A 16,828-nucleotide genomic window follows, 5' to 3' on the forward strand; every position below is an offset into this window, starting at 1 on the left:
ATTTGAATCCTTCAATACCCTTGATGAATTTTACATGGCACTTACTATTTGAATTGATAATGAATTTATTTTAGTCGATTGTTGATTTTAAACAATATAATGTGAAACTATACCATTTCACTAATAATAATTAATCTGCAAATTTTTTGTGAAAACAAAAAAACAACTTTCCTGCAATTAATTTATTCAAAATCCAAGAATATAACTTACAAATTAAATACAACCTTCAGTACGATGAATAAAAACAGTTCCAAAATATGAACTTAGTTTAAGCCCTTGCAACCCTGAATAACCAAATTTTTTGAACAAAAAGCATGACTGCAAGGATATAGTAAGTAGTAGAATATACATTATTCAAAATGATAAGTTAAAACACAAATTAAAAGTAACAGTGCGCACAGCTAAATACAATACATATATAATATGAAAAATGATGTTCCTTGTAGACATTGTATGTATTTGTATATGGACTATAAATATAGAAAGTATGTCTCAACTTTAAAATCTTGGCTGTGTGAACTCTTGAATTAGATGAAGTTTAATCTGATTTATCTAATCGTTCAATTTTTAATTTATTTTCACAGGAGAGAGTTTCATCCAATATCTTTGATATGATCTTTTAAACACCACAAATATTTGATGGAAAATAAGCAACCAATTACAAAAGAGTTGAATGTGTTCTTGAAAAAAAAAATTATGTAGTTCGAGACACAAACATATTCAACTGAAGAATATTCTAGGATATTTCAAAATGAAGATAATCAAAGATAATATTTTAATAAAAAAAAGGGTTTTTACTCATTTTAGCAAGAAATGAGAATTTTTGAAAAGATTAAAGAATAAGGTATTGAAAACAAAAGTTCACACAATAACATAAAAGATCCAATATGTAATGGTGGTGGCACTGGGTTACAGAGCTAATGATATATTTTTTTACAACTAACAGAATAATTGTATCATGATACATATAATGGATACAAGAAAATTATTCTTAACATGAGTGTCTTCATCATAATATATAATTTTGGTTTGTGCTTCAATTCAATTTGAATAATGAGACCATACTCTGACAAGATGTGCACATCAAAAATAGTTTCTTTCAATAAACTGAATAGCCATAGCTCAACTGCTCTAATATTTTCAAAGAGGCAGGTAACAACAGTCAAACAGCACGAGGATCTCAACATCTATAAAGAAAACATGATTATTAATAGCTGGGCGCAACTAACAAGCCCCATATGGCTTATCTTGCTCTCAAATTTGTGGTTCCCTCCATATATTAGGTTGCCTATCAGAAAGAGAACCTAGCAAAATGTATATTTATAATAATCAGTATATTATTGTTAGTATTTCATCTTACTCCACTAAAAAATCTTTGGAAAGAGATAACAATAATAATTCATCAAAAATGTATACATTCTTCTCTTAATTCGTTCTTATGACAGCACTAAGACACAGTAATTTATTCGTTATTTATTTGCGTTTGTTAACAACCCTATTTAGTGTCCATAAGGGAAGAAAACCAACCTTTATAGAACATCAGCACTATTCTCAAAGATGAAATAGTTATCTTGTATCCAGAACTTGAACGAAAATACATTTAAATACGCTAAAAGCTGAGTTCTGCTTTCAAAAATTGAAAAAATAATCCGAATGGAATCGAATTATTCAAATATGGAAAAAAGAGCTTTTTTCATTATATCGTTCAAACACTGGCGTGAATGAAAAACAAGCTTCAACACTGAAAGAAAGCCTTTAGATTAAAGAATAAAAATATATTTATACTATGATATAACGATAACGTATATGTTAGACTTTCAAACAGCATTGAGAAGTGGAAATTTGAGAATGTGCTAATTATGAACAGCCCTATATAATCAGAGAAGTTCTCATAGTAGTAGCATATGTATTTAGAATTTCTTTTTAAAACCGCAAATTTATTTGGTGTCTACTAATAGCTGGTATTTTTAATTCTTTGAAAATACTCAGTTTAAATGTAAAATTGGGCTGCTTTTGATAAACATGATATGTTATCCATCCATGCACACAACATTTGTACTATAAATGACTATGAGAGAGTTTTATATATATATATATAATTATGTTGTAAGACAAAAATATACTCGGAAGGATAAATATGTTTATAAGTTTTGTCCGAGCTACAAACAATTGAAAAAGCTGTTCTCAAAAAACATCCACAGAAATTGTCAGTATATATATTTAAATCTCACAACCAACCTACGTCTTAAGGTCTTAGCAAATATGATTGTTCCAAGTTTATTTACAGGAAAGAAAGGAAATGAAATAAAGGAGCAACTTCAGATATGCAAACACTATCTTCATTTCATATAAACCCTCCAAGATTTTAAATAGACACACACCAAATATCTATCAACCGAAATATAATCTCATCGAACTCGATTCAATAGGGGATTTTTTCAAAAAACCATCCATGCACCATAAAAGAAACAGAAACCATATAGAAATAATAGAAAAACCTAATCGTTAAAGCCACCCTAAGTAGCAATTATTCTCTTTGGTATTATAATAAACTTTTAGAAATATCAATCGCATAAAAATGAAAATCCTCTTTAGATGATTGTTTGCATTAGGATCAGTTGCCTGAAGGATAGATGGAGAGAAATCGTTAGGTGTAATCAGAAAGGTGAAATGGCTTGGATGAAGATAGATGATAGATAGAGAGAATCCCTTCTTACAAGTTTACTTAATCTAAGTTGTACATATTCAAAAATTCAGAGAAATAAAACAAAAATAAAATAATACAAAAAAATATTACATTCTTGCAGTATCTGTCATCTGCAAATGGAATGGCTGAATTCTTCACTCCAATACTGACTGAAATACTTATTGCTATAGTGAATATTATTGAGATATTTAAAAAAAACTGAGAATATATAATTTTTATAACCATTAATATTAATAAGTCATGTATATAAATATTATTATGGCAAAATTACTGGTATACAAATATCTAAAAACACTTGGTACACACTAAGATTTGCAATTATTGTAAAAATCATCAAAAAATCTATCACATTGATAATTTATAAAATTTCGAAATTCAAGAAAATTAAATTTTGATTAAACGTCTAATTTTTGAACAAATGAATTCATGCACTTATTCCTTCCACAAAATTGAACTTGCTAGACGAATTTTTCTCATAGCAATAATCAAAACATGAGCAAATGCCTTAAAATGTATCACTATTTCAGTAACCACACTAATACTAAATAGAATATAAGATAGTTTCACGAACAGGGAAGAAAATAACATCCCCACTCAAGATAGGCAATTTTTTTAGTTTATACAAAAAGTTCTTAGCTTTCTGAAGAAACGCTGACTGAAGTATTCAAATCCATAAGAAATTCACTCTCAACTCCCAGAATATCTACGAGACGTTTCAACTGAACAACTTGAGCCTTTTTGGATTAATTATTATCATCTTCATAAATTTGTTTTCTAATAATTTCTAAGCCTACCTATTCAGAGTGAAAATAATTTGGAAGGTAAACCATTCCAAAACTACCTATCTGCATTCATCGAACAATTTTTTAATATTGAGGTGTAGATCTTCGACATCATATAGAATTTTGAAAAATATTGTTCAGTTAGATGGAGTTGCCTACTGTTGTTGCGAACGTAAACTCTCGATTTTAGACGGAGTATTTACAAGATAAATAAAAATATATCTCTATATAAAAATAAAACAGTCAACAATTTCACCATAAAAACCAATGAACTTCTAAATTCTCTATAATTTGAATAATATATTCAATAATAAAAATATAAAATATAAGTAAATACCTACTAAATCATCGATAAAAATAAAGAAAATAGTTCTTCTACTGGAACTAAATATGAATTCAAGAGAACCTAGTAGAAACTTTAAGGAATCTTGGCAATCAAAAGATGTTCAAGGATTGCTTCCTGAATATAGAGACAATAATATAATATTGTCTGTCCATCTGTTGGATACCAAGATGGAAACAGTAAGGCAATTCCATCAAACAGATATACGTGTATATTATACAATAATTTGAAATACATAAATAATCTGCCTTTTTAAAATTCGAGTTTTATATTTTTTTTGTAAGTTTTTCATAAAAATTTTTTTTATATACATATAATCTTAAAAACCTCTTGTGAGCAAACGTGAATCCGCTGAAAAAAGCGGATAGTCAACGAAGCACACAAAATAACAACAAGAGACTAAGGTCACAACTTATCCTGAAGATACTATTATCACAGGCATGGTTTACCGAAGAGGATGAGGAAAAACCCTGTCCTCTGCAGAAAGTTTCAAAAAGAACTCACTCACATTCGCACATTAAATGGATTTGAGTGGCAACCTCCGATGTTGAACAGAACCTTAAGTTTTTACTGGTTTTCGAACGATACGATATTTCTCAGGGACTTTGAATTTTTCAGGTGTGATAATAACACTATAATGCGACACTTCGGGCCTTTTGTGATTCATATAATTGTTTCTCAGCGCGCTTGTCATCTCTCGTATGGAAATAAAGGAACTGAAGTTAAATTCTCAAAAAAATTAAAATAAAAAATGGAACTTTATAAAATATAGCAGGTTATTATTTAACTGAGTGCATTCCAAAGTCCCATCAAATATAGCGAATGCAAGTTTATGCATTCAAATGATCTGCCATTACAGCGTTAAGATGCGAGTTGACCTAATTCTTCAAGTTATATTCGATACTAGCGACTGCTCCAGGTTATATTTCACCTAATTTCAAATAATCTAGGCCGGAAGTTATTGTTAAGGCTTAATATAATACTTATACTTTCAACGTTTAGCAAGGTATCATACTGTCCTGAGTTTCGATTGAAGAATTCAATATATAAGACATATATAAGACACTTTAGGTAACAACCGTTGATGTTGGATAGAAGTAACATTTCCCCGTATAATTTTGAGATATTTTCTACTTGGTCCGATTCAGCAAGCTTAATATTGAGACATTTTTAAAAATTAGCTTTCTCTCCATCCCGTGACAATTTTGAGAAATGTTTATCGGAAACAACGAAATCCTATCCAACACCAAGAATCCTCAAATAATCGATATTTAACTTGAATAAAACTCGAGGAACAAATGGAAAAATTCAACAACTGTACTCGGTACAAGATCCAAGACCAATAAGTACCTTGCTGAAATTCAATAAACAACCAGTAGAAAAAAATTGTTGATAATTGAATATAACTTCGGGCCTGACACGCAATTCGGGTGGAAATGTAGGTGAAATACCCCCTCGACAGCCGCCTAGCCCAGATCCACCCTAACACCTAGACGAGACACGGAACAAGTGACCGTTCTACTACAACTCCATAAAACGCACTGAATGGGCAGTGTAGTGGATGAATTATGCAAAAACAGTACAAGGCTGCAACCCTAGAGCTTCTATAAAACACAAAACCTAACTCTATGGCACTATTCGCGCTTGAAATCTATACGCGAGGAATCGCTTTACCAACCTGAGTATGTAAGATTTTTCTGGAACATAAAACACTGGAAAAACTCACTCACACATACAGTTAAATACAAGCATATATCGTCAAATAGATTTGTAAAAAGAATGATTTAAAACTACTCAACAAATGTAAAATGAAAAACAAATTCAATCCGTTCATGAAAGCATTAATCGGAAAACTTGTGCTCGTTAAAGCATTGAAGAAAAAAGAAAAAGAAAAAATGAAATGTCTCCTCAGATATTGGCACTTTCAAAACTTGAAAACAACAAAAAACAAAATATAAGATTTTTTTTTTAGTCTTGATAATTGACACCATAAAATATAAAATAATGAAGAGCAAATATTTAGGAACCACTTAATGCTGCTGCAAAGAGTAAAATTCGAACAATAATACAAAAGACTAAAAAATTTACTCCATTCAATATGATCGAAAAATTGAAAATTTATTTAGAAGATATTTAACAAATTAAAATGACTTATCCAACATCCCAAACGACCTATTAACAATATTAGAATAGGATAATCGAAGATGTAATAATGCTCACTCCAGACATTGCCAAAACTACGATTACGCAACTGGACAGCACTTTTCCAACAAAAATTGAATAAAAATTATTATAAAAACGAAAAATAAACAATGAGAGACGTTGAAAAAGCAGTATTCAGAAAATTAACAATAAAACTGATGACTTAAATGAATTTCTCAAATCAACTTAAAATTTATGAATATATAATATGTATATAGAATCAGTTGCAATGTGTTTAATCATAAGTTTCAAAAATGTCTATGTTCCTCGAACAAGTACGTATTATTTTTTTTTTTTGGTTACATCTAAACAATCTAACCTTTGAATAATGAAAGTTTAAAAAAATCATGAATAGAATCAAACATCGGAAATTATAAAAAATTAACAATTCCTGCTTTCTTCCTTCAAATAGAAAAAGGAAGTGTTTAAGCGGAAGAAATAAGACTTAAATTTAATAATAAAATCAGTTCAGTACTGTGTACAGTGCGAGATCAAGTCTACTTGCATGGGGTCTCTACATGATATATAGAGTATTCAAAACCAGAACATGGTGATTATTCTTCGCCAAAGTAACCACGTATCCTTCAGATGTTATCTTCAAACCACAGCAACGGGATACCTAAAAAAAATAGAAAAATGAAATAATAAGAAAATGTCTCTAAAACTGAAAAAAAATTGTTGAAATTTTCATTATTGTTGGAGATGATAAACCAAAATGATCCACTACAACATATGACAAATAACGAGAATGCTCGCCTAGAGGGCGCTTTAGAGGGGTGGGGAAAAAAATGAGTAGTGCTTGGGTATCTAGATACCATGTACCAAAATACGTTCTCGTTACTATTATTGTATTTGTGCAGTAGCATAGGTTTGAAAGAAACATGTTTTTGTCGTGACGAAAACCATGTGTGTCGAAAAACAGAACAATGTATCAATCTCAAATTTTTCGTTAAATTGAAAAATCTCCAACTGAGTGCTATAAATTATTTCAAGAGGCCTATGGGGACAATTCTCTACCTCGTGCGCCTGTTTTTGAGTGGTGTAAACACTTCATTGAGGGCCGAGAGATCATTGGAAATGACCAACAAAATGTCACTGTTTGAACTCCGGAAACAGTGACCAAAATCAACCAAATTATGCGGATCGTAGAATGAGCATCCAGATGCATAGAGAGAGAGAGAGAGAACTTTATTGACTACACATCAAACGGCTATCGACCGAAGTCTTCCAGCCAGTAATTTACATCTCGATTAAATACATTTTATATAAAAAATATAGTAGTTGCAATATAAATACTATTCTAGGGATAGCAAGTGTTCAAACAGTGACATTTTGTTGGTCATTTCCAATGATCTCTCGGCCCTCAATGAAGTATTTACACCACTCAAAAACAGGCGCCCGAGATAGAGAATTGTCCCCATAGGACTCTTACAACAATTTATAGCACTGAGTCGAAATTTTTTCCAAGTTAACGAGAAATTTGAGATTGATTCGTTTCGGCACGAGAAAAAAAAAAACGTTCGTTTTAAACCGCTACTGCACAAATACAATAAAAGTGACGAGAACGTGTTATGGTACGTGCATAGACAAGATATCTAGATACCCAACGCACTACTCATTTTTCCCCCACCCTTCTAAAGCGCCCTCTAGGCGCGTAGTCTCGTTATTTAATAGCCAGACCTCTTATACACACAGAAAAGTTTGTAGTTCATTTTCTATACTTTTAACATGGTTCTATTCAAGTAAATAAGAGCGAGACTGAAAAATCGCAGCCTTTCTCAAATGAGGATATTTTTAGAATATAAAATTTACTCTTTTCAATTTAAACAATGCTCTGAGATAATCCAAGGCATCATATATCAATACAAACATTTTTAAGAAAGAGTTAAAATGGATGACAAAATAAATAAATTGTTACTTTTCAATAATTTCGAGAATTGGATATGTTAAAATTCAAAGAATTTCTACTTACTTTAACATAAGGGCACTCAAATTCAGAAACCAAGGATCCGTCACGTGAAAATACAGCCACGTGAAAACGGTTACCATGCGAATCGCCAATCAATACATCCCCAGCGTCAGATATATCAATGCCATTGGGGAAATTGGTGACGCCTTCGCATCCAATACGTCTGAGATATTGACCAGTTTCGTTGAATACAACTACATTGTGACCTTTGAAATCACAAACGTAAAACTCTTTACCTGGAATTAAACAAACAAACATTTCATATAAAATCCAAGTTTTTGCAAAAGGATCACTCTATAAATTTTTTAACTTTTGAAATCCCTATGAAATAATTATGATTATAATATTTTTTTATTTAGTTCCTAAATTTTGGAATTAAAGCTACGTTTGCATTATCTTCGCTGAAGTCGATGAGCTAATAAATCACTCTGAATAAAGATCATTGATAATATGAGTTTTTCAAAAATTCAACGATGTAACTTTCACACGAGAAAATATAATCAAATTTTACTATCTCATAGTCCTGGTTTAGATTTTTTTCAGCTATTTTCAATGCAAATTTTGCTCGTTTTCGATTTTTCATATTATTCTCAAAAAAGGTAGGAATTTCTGTGTAAAAGAATTATTGTAGACAAATAGTCCTGATAATATGTAAAAAAAAGTGAACACAAATAATGCCTCACCATGAATAGCAATATCTGACGGTTCTCGCATATAGTCACTGCAATCAAACCAACGTAATAATTCTCCACTTTCTCCGATAATGAAGACAGTAGGACTAACGCTGTCCACTGCAACTATTTCTCCGTTGCTGGAAACTGCCAATCCGGCAACAATATCTATGTAACGGATAGCAATTTTTTTCAAAAAGTGTCCAATCTTAGTGAAGATCTGCATGCGTGATCGTTCGTTCCCCCTGTCACAGACTACATACTTGCCGCTGGACCTCATAACTGCTACTTTTCTGGGGTACCATAACTGACCTTCTTCTTTTCCAGGTATTCCAAACTGAAACTTGAATTGTCCAGATTTTTCGAATACCTGAAAATAATACAAGTTAATCAATGTAATATTTCTAGTCGGCAGTTGGCTCTGGCTTCAGCAATCTTTAGTTTCTGATGATGATTATAATTGTTGAAACGGTGTTAAACACAACGACACCTCAAAAAAGAGTGTGGCTTCTTCAAATTTGGCTCAAGTGTCCCAGCCTCACTTATAATATGCTAATACAAAGAATTTATGTCCATGTACAGAAAAAATTCAATTGAACAATAAATAAAAATCAGCAATAGGCTCTACCAAACTTATTGTCTTGATTATCATGATCAAATAATTTCTCCATTCTCCCCGACTGCTAGAACTTGGAACAATTGTTTTTATTTTTTCAAAATATGAAAGATATGCTCTGGAAACCATTCTTTCAAACATCTAAGAATTTAGAGGATGTGGATTAGTTAAATTGTATTTCATTATATTAGGCCAATTGAAAAGTCTCCCGTCTGATGGACGAATGGCGGTGCTACTATTTAATCCATATAATTTTTAGTTAGTACCAACCTTCAAACGATACGAGTCAAAATTTGACAGCAGTCCGACCATTAGTTAGCGAGATATTGCGTTGTGAGTGTAGCTACTTTTGTTATTTGAAAAAACGTTGATTGTTATGATAAGTTGGTGAAATGAGCACCGAAAACGGCAAACGCAGTGGACGCCCAAAAGAGCATGTCACCGACGAAATAAATCGAAAAAGGTCACAAAATGATATTGAATGACCGTAACGTAAAGTTGATCGATTTAGCAGACATTGTGAAGATATCACCTGAAAGTGTACGTCATATCATTCACGAATATTTGTACATTAGAAAGCTGTGTGCAAAATAGGTGCCGCGCGAGCTCACAATCGATCAAAAGCAACAACGTTTTAATGATTCTGAGCAGTGTTTGAAGCTGTTTAAGTGCAATAAACCTGAATTTTTGCGTCGATATGTGACAATGGATAAAACATGGCTCCATCATTTCACCCTTGAGTCCAATCGACAGTCAGCTGAGTGAACTGCACCCTATGAACCGAATCCAAAGCGAGGAAAAACACAACAGTCAGCTGGCAAGGTTTTGGCATCAGTGTTCTGGGATGCGCAAGGTATAATATTCATTGATTACATCCAAGAGGGCCATACCATCAACAGCGATTATTATATAACGTTATTGGATCATTTAAAGGAAGAAATCGTTAAAAAACGGCCCCATTTGAAGAATAAAAAGGCTCTGTTTCATCAAGACAATGCGCTATGTCTCGAATCAATGAAAACAATGGCAAAATTGCATGAATTGGGCTTCGAATTGCTTCTGCATCCACCGTATTCGCCAGATCTGGCCCCCAGCGACTTTTTCTTGTTCTCAGAGCTCAAAAGAATGCTCGCTGCAAAGAAATTTAGCGCCAATGAAGAAGTAATCACCGAAACTGAGGCCTATTTTAAAGTGAAAAACAAATCGTACTACAAAAATGTTATCGAAAAGTTGAAAAATCGCTATAATCGCTGTATCGCCCTCGAAGGTAACTACATATGTTGAATAATAAAATAGAATTTTGCCAAAAAAATGTGTGGTAGACCGGGGACTTTTCAATTGGCCTGTTATGCTATTTCTATCCATCGAATATATGATATGAAGGAAACGTTATTTCTAACATAATGAATGGGTAAAGACACAAACCTGTATGCGATGATTGTTTGTATCTGCCACTATGATATCTTCCTCCAAACCTAAGCAAAAACCATGAGGAGAATTAAACTGTGCCTTGCTAGGACCCAACTGTCCAAACTTCCACCGTATCTGCATTGGGCTGACTTTATTTGAACGGGTAATGGTGGTTGAGGAATTATTACTGGTAGAGGGAAGGATGCTGGCCAAGGGATCTGTAACTATATCATCAGGAGTTGATAATAAAGGAGAAGTAGAGGTGGACACACCACCAAAACCGTTCATCATGTTATTACTCAGATTTAACGAAGCTGTTGATGTTGAACGGACCAACAAATTTCCATTCGGAACAGTATCTGAAAAACTCTTTATTTAAATAACTGTATTAGTTCCAGTTTTGAATTTAGGGAGGAATTCCTTGGATACCTGAGTGGAAAATGGGAAATATGGAAAATGTATGTATTTTTGAGGAGTCAATGTTCAAGATTCATTATTGGGTTTTGGGGAATGATAACTATGAAACTAGGAAGTATTTTCAACCAGAATTAAATTTCCTACTGAATAAGACAATATTAGTTGTGGGGAGAATTGAAGAAGAATTACTACTACTACATTGTAAAATTTGTATGTACAGGGTGGGCAAATTTTGATGTTTTAGCACTACAACTTTCAAACCAGAGGTGATAGACAAAATCTGATACCCCATTCTCGGTCTCTTTTTCATAGAAACCAATAAGGGTAGTATTAATTTTCGACCACCTTCTTTTGTTTTCGGGTTATAAGCGAAAATTGGAAAAATGGCGATATCGAAAAATATATATCTCCGCTAATACTGATGATAGAGCTCTCAAATTAAAACATTATACAGGCACTTTTTTACGTAGAATCCAGTGGCGTGCTCGTCTTTTCAAAAGGGTTTTTAATTACGAAGCTATGACCCAAAGTTATGTTTTTTTAAATGGGAACACTAGATTTCTGTGCCATTTTTTGAAAGCTTAATTTTTCCCGATTTCAAAAATATATAACATCGTAGGGTTTGCATCAAAATAACAGAAAATGGTCAAAAACCTTTTTTTATCTAACCATCCCAATATTTCTATGGTTTCAACTGTTGATGATCACAAAAAAATTGAGCTTTCAAACAACCTAGGAAAATTTCTCCGAGTTCATTTATATTTTCGAAACTATTTTTATGAAATATATCTAGATTAGAATTCTGTGGAAATAAGTGAAAAGCATAGAAATAATCAGATTGATGGAAGGACACTGCTCTTGTTACAGAAAGCTCAATTTTTTTGTGCTCATCAATAGTTGAAACCATAGAAATATTGGGACGGTTAGATAAAAAAAGGTTTTTGACCATTTTCTGTTATTTATTTTGATGCAAACCCTACGATGTTATATATTTTTGAAATCAAGAAAAATTAAGCTTTCAAAAAATGGCACAGAAATCTAGTGTTCCCTTTTAAAAAAACATAACTTTGGGTCATAGCTTCGTAATTAAAAACCCTTTTGAAAATACGAGCACGCCACTGGATTCTACGTAAAAAAGTGCCTGTATAATGTTTTGATTTCAGAGCTCTATCATCAGTATGAGCGGAGATATAAATGCTTTTCGATATCGCCATTTTTCCAATTTTCGCTTATAACTCGAAAACAAAAGAAGGTGGCCAAAAATGAATACTACCCTTGATAGTTACTCAGAAGAAGAGACGGAGAAGTGGGTATCAGATTTTGTCTATCTCCTCTGGTTTAAAAGTTGTAGTGCTTAAACATCGAAATTTGCCCATCTTGTACAGAAATAATGAACTTCTTCAGAAAAATGTTAACAAAAAGAAATAAATTCAAATTTAGCATGAGTTTACCTCATGAAAATTGAATGATATTTTTCAAATGAACATTGAAGGGATACCTAGATTAATTGAATTTTGAGCGCTCGTTCTTTAAACTGATCTCTTTATCATGCATAAGCATGCGAAATTTCACTAATACAAGTCATTTTCAACGATTGCTAGGTAACAAACACAAGTCTAACTTTTTACTTTTAGGCTTCTTCTTCTTGACGCATAGCAATAACTTCATTTTCTAGGAATTTCTGAATTTCTTTGAAAAAAAAAGGTATTGTGAATATTTTATTCTTAGTACCCACTATTCAATAAATTGTTCATTATAAGTGTACCAATGTTTACATCTAAGCATTTATGGGAAAAAAAGAAGTATAAAGCTTTGTATATTGTTAAATAGGCCTTGTCCCCAGTACTTGTACTGTATTAGAGGTCAAGAATAAAGAAGTAAATAAATAAATAAATAAATGACTCACCATTATTCAAACCAAGCTTTGCCAACGATGCAAGGTTCTTGCAAGCAGTGTCGTTATTCAATAGTTCTACCAAACTGAATTGAGGTGAAGGAGATGTATTGTTGCTGGTGCTTGTTTCTGCCAAAGTAGCCAACTGTGTCAAGTTGTACTCAGCAATGCTAGAAAAACCTTGTAGAGTTGCAGGATTTACAGGCGGTGGTAGTGGTGGGCTTTGAGTAATAGTAAAGTTCTGCAAATTATTGCTTAAGTCTCCATCAAAAGATGACTGCATAGACATTGGTAGCGAAATAGGGCTACTGTTCGAAAGAGATGTTGCACATCCGTTACTAAGACCGGAAGCAGTATTCAAACCGTTTATGGTCAGAGGGGGTAAACCTTGTGGTATCATTGGTAGAGGACTAGATTGTTTTGATGAATTTTCATTTTTTTCAGTAAGGAATCTTCCAAAGTTATCTTTGATCACCCTTTCAAAATTATTGAAATCTGTTTGGAACTCGATACTGTAAACCTTTCCTAACTTAGGGCTACTCTTATTCAAGTCTGTTAGACGATTAACAACCACTTTCCTCAAATACATTAGTTCAGTAGCCGTTGCATCTTCCAAGAGGTGGCTGGTAAATTTACAGGCATCATCAAAATTTTCAATTGTTTTTCCTACCCGATCATTTTCCATCATGATCTTCAATTCACGTTCACGATGTAAAGATTTGAGATTTTCTAAAGCATCATCTCGGCACTTTTCAAGCACTGCTTTGTAGCTCTGATATGACTCATTTATTAAATCTTTGGCTGTTGAGTGTTGATGCGCCAACTCCTCTAAACTATTATTCAAACCATTAGAAGCTTGAAGCAAAACTTCAACTTTAGCTTTGCTTTCGTCTAGTAAACATTGAATTTCTTGGCGTACTTTAAGTTCCGAGTCCAAAATAGGTTCGCAAATATGAGTTGGAGGTTTATGCTCACATTTTAAACAATCTGAACATGCAGTTACCAGGCAAGTGTTGCAATAGAAAATAATATTTTCACCTTTGTGCAACTCGCAAACAAGTGGGGTATGAATTGTTATTTTCATGCCTTCTTTCTTCATCTCATCCAAACTCACCACCTTGTGAGATTCAAAGCATCGCATGTAGTGATGCGCAGTATCACAGTTTGAGCATAGTAGATTATGACAAGTGTTACATCTTGATTTGGCCACTTCTTTGGCCGTGCAAGAGGTGCAATGCAAAATTGTTGAACTTGATACATCAGAAATGTTAGTTTTCGTGACATCCAACGGCAGAGCATTCAACTTTTTGGTGCCAACCTGTGGAACATTGAGAACAAATTCATTTCGAAATCAGTATAGAAAATTTTTTCGATGGTCAAGTTCATACAAATTATAAATAATCAAAAATCATCAAGGAGAGTAAGAATACTTTTTCTCAAAAATATTTAAGATTTAATATTAGTATTAAAATATCTTCATCAGAACACAATAATGATCAATAAGAGAAAAAGTGGAAAATTTGACTTTTCATTTTTTGTTGAATATTTGTAACACTAAATGCAAAAAGCTTCCAACCTGATACTTGTAATATCACAACAATTTTTCATTTTAGTTATAGTTTAAATTGAGTTCAATAAAAAATGTACTCTTAGATATCTCAAATTATGCAATAATTGTATAAATGAATAGTTATTGATAATAACTGCAAAAATCAATAGTTTATCCTATAAATTCCTTATATGTCTGCTCTATAATTTTTGGTATAAACATACTTAGTATAATTTATCAATAGTTTACATTATTGATGAAATGTAAACAATTCCTTAAATTACTTAATTCACTCATGCTTGATTTCAATAACAGTTTTTGTATTGAAATCTAAAAAAATTTTTAGAATTACCTCAGAGTTGATCAAAAAACTTTCTACTAGATCTGCCATATTTGTATTTTTTAAAGGAGGGAAAAGTTAGCCTCAGTTCAAAACTGTGGTATGGAATATGATCAAACAAATGAAAGTAAAGCAAATCCATTAAAACAAACAACCAATCAGAATTTGATTATTATCTGCTTTGTTGTTTATCAATATTACTCTCTTCTCCCTGTTGCCATTTTGCTATTCTAGGTGAACTTATAAGATTTAGATGAAAAGTGGTGCACTTTCTGATCAAAATGGAAAAAGGGGAAAAGAATAATTTGGGAAATGTGTAGCATTAAATCATAAATTGAGGTTAAGGAATTTTTTATTTACCTTAGAATTGTGATGACAAGTTGGACATATAATGGAAGTATCAGGAGTTCCAGCATCACCACCCTCACTGACAAGTTTTTTGTCCAAACATTCTTCACAAAAGCCATGTAAGCAATATAACATGCGAGGCACCACAAGAGAATTTCTGCAGATAAGAATTTATTATTGAGAAATATTTCCACAACAGTTTCCCTTGTTTTTTTAACATACCCGCACATTCTGCATTGATTTGGATCAGATAATAAGGCATCACCCAAAGGGTCAGAATTAACCAATTTGCTGCTTTCAAAAGTAATTAGATCGCTAAACTCTTCCTTACTATCCCTTGTTTCTGCAAAATCTTCACTAGTTGTGCCCATTTTAGAATTTTCCATCATTTCAATATGAGTTGATATCGAGTTCTTACAGTAGGCCAATTAGTCACGAAAAATTAATCTCGTGAAAAGTTCATCTAAAACAATTTATAGATTTTCATTTCCAGGTCGATGTGTTATCAGGATAATGCATATGCCTGTCAATGCTATGTCAAAGGAATTATTCAAACAATGTGCACACACTTGACATTATAAGAATGAACCACGTTTGTAATTTATTATTATTCTATTTCTAGGAATCTTGAAATTAGGTTTAAGTAAATCATATAGAAATTTTTAATCGACTCACCGCTTTGACAAGAATAATGTTTAGCAAAATAAGCAAATGGCGCAATCGGTCTAGCCTCCGCGCAAGGGCAATAGGTTATTACTTATTAATGCGTAATTGGGGGGAGGACGCCTCGAATATCTGCAATACCCGGGAAATACTTTGTAACGAATATGAACCTTATGTAATAATACGATAAATAAAAGTCGGTGTTTGTATTTAGAACTGCCACCAAAGTCATAAAATACGGAAAAAATCATATCAACGATAATAAATATACACTCAAAATCACCACTAAGAAATTTCAAATGGAAGAAAGTGATATATCTTACCAAAAAACAGTAGGGAAAAATTTACAGGCGAAAAACCACTTAAGTGTATAACTTCCGTAAACAGAATAAATTTTTCGTTAGCAATTATTCATTTTTTTCTTTGAACGTGACAAACTCACTCTAGATCTTGAAAAGCTGTTGTTTTTCACGGGTTCGTTCCCCGAACAAAGCGATATATCACAATATCTGAATATTCATGAGAAAAATTAATACATGATTTTGGAAATGTTGATATGTAACAATGTTGGATGAATTAATATTTATACGTTATTTTCAAGATTAATAAATTCTAAATATCATTTCTAATAGGTGAATGAAATTTAATAATTCAGTCGTTGTCAATATTTTTGGTAGTATAGTTGCGAAATCTATTATTATGTTTTTTTTTTAGAAATTTTAGACCAAACTATAGAAATGTAATTGAAAAATGATTTTGAAGAGAAAAAGTCGATTCTGATCTGGAATTTTAAAAATATCTCATTTCATCAAAATATATTCAGATTCCTGTTGAAAATCGGCGATTAAATTGTGGTCGCAATAAATTCATCATAAGACGCAATAAAAATTATAAAATATCAACAAAATTCCAAGTTG

The 16,828-nt window shown here is 32.2% G+C and overlaps 1 protein-coding gene across 4 annotated transcripts; it reads right to left on the reverse strand.

Annotated features, from left to right (window-relative positions):
* Positions 1 to 167: 167 nt before the first annotated feature.
* LOC123684776 (B-box type zinc finger protein ncl-1-like) lies at positions 168 to 16,599 on the reverse strand. 4 transcript variants are annotated; one of them, XM_045624225.1, is made up of 9 exons: positions 16,235 to 16,599; positions 15,471 to 15,711; positions 15,261 to 15,405; positions 13,024 to 14,329; positions 10,716 to 10,924; positions 8,687 to 9,044; positions 8,007 to 8,239; positions 6,540 to 6,653; positions 168 to 1,187 (listed from the first exon to the last, which is right to left on the reverse strand). In XM_045624225.1, the coding sequence occupies exons 2-8, from the start codon at positions 15,635 to 15,637 to the stop codon at positions 6,549 to 6,551; spliced, it is 2,523 nt and encodes an 840-aa protein (XP_045480181.1). In that variant the 5' UTR covers positions 15,638 to 15,711; positions 16,235 to 16,599; the 3' UTR covers positions 168 to 1,187; positions 6,540 to 6,548. The 4 variants fall into 4 exon arrangements, with proteins under 4 accessions (XP_045480181.1, XP_045480177.1, XP_045480180.1 ...); XM_045624221.1 differs by having other exon boundaries at positions 10,716 to 11,059; XM_045624224.1 differs by having other exon boundaries at positions 6,510 to 6,653; positions 10,716 to 11,059.
* Between the last annotated feature and the right edge of the window lie 229 nt (positions 16,600 to 16,828).

The sequence above is a fragment of the Harmonia axyridis genome, chromosome 7 (assembly GCF_914767665.1).
Source record: "Harmonia axyridis chromosome 7, icHarAxyr1.1, whole genome shotgun sequence".
Taxonomy (NCBI): Eukaryota; Metazoa; Arthropoda; class Insecta; order Coleoptera; family Coccinellidae; genus Harmonia; species Harmonia axyridis.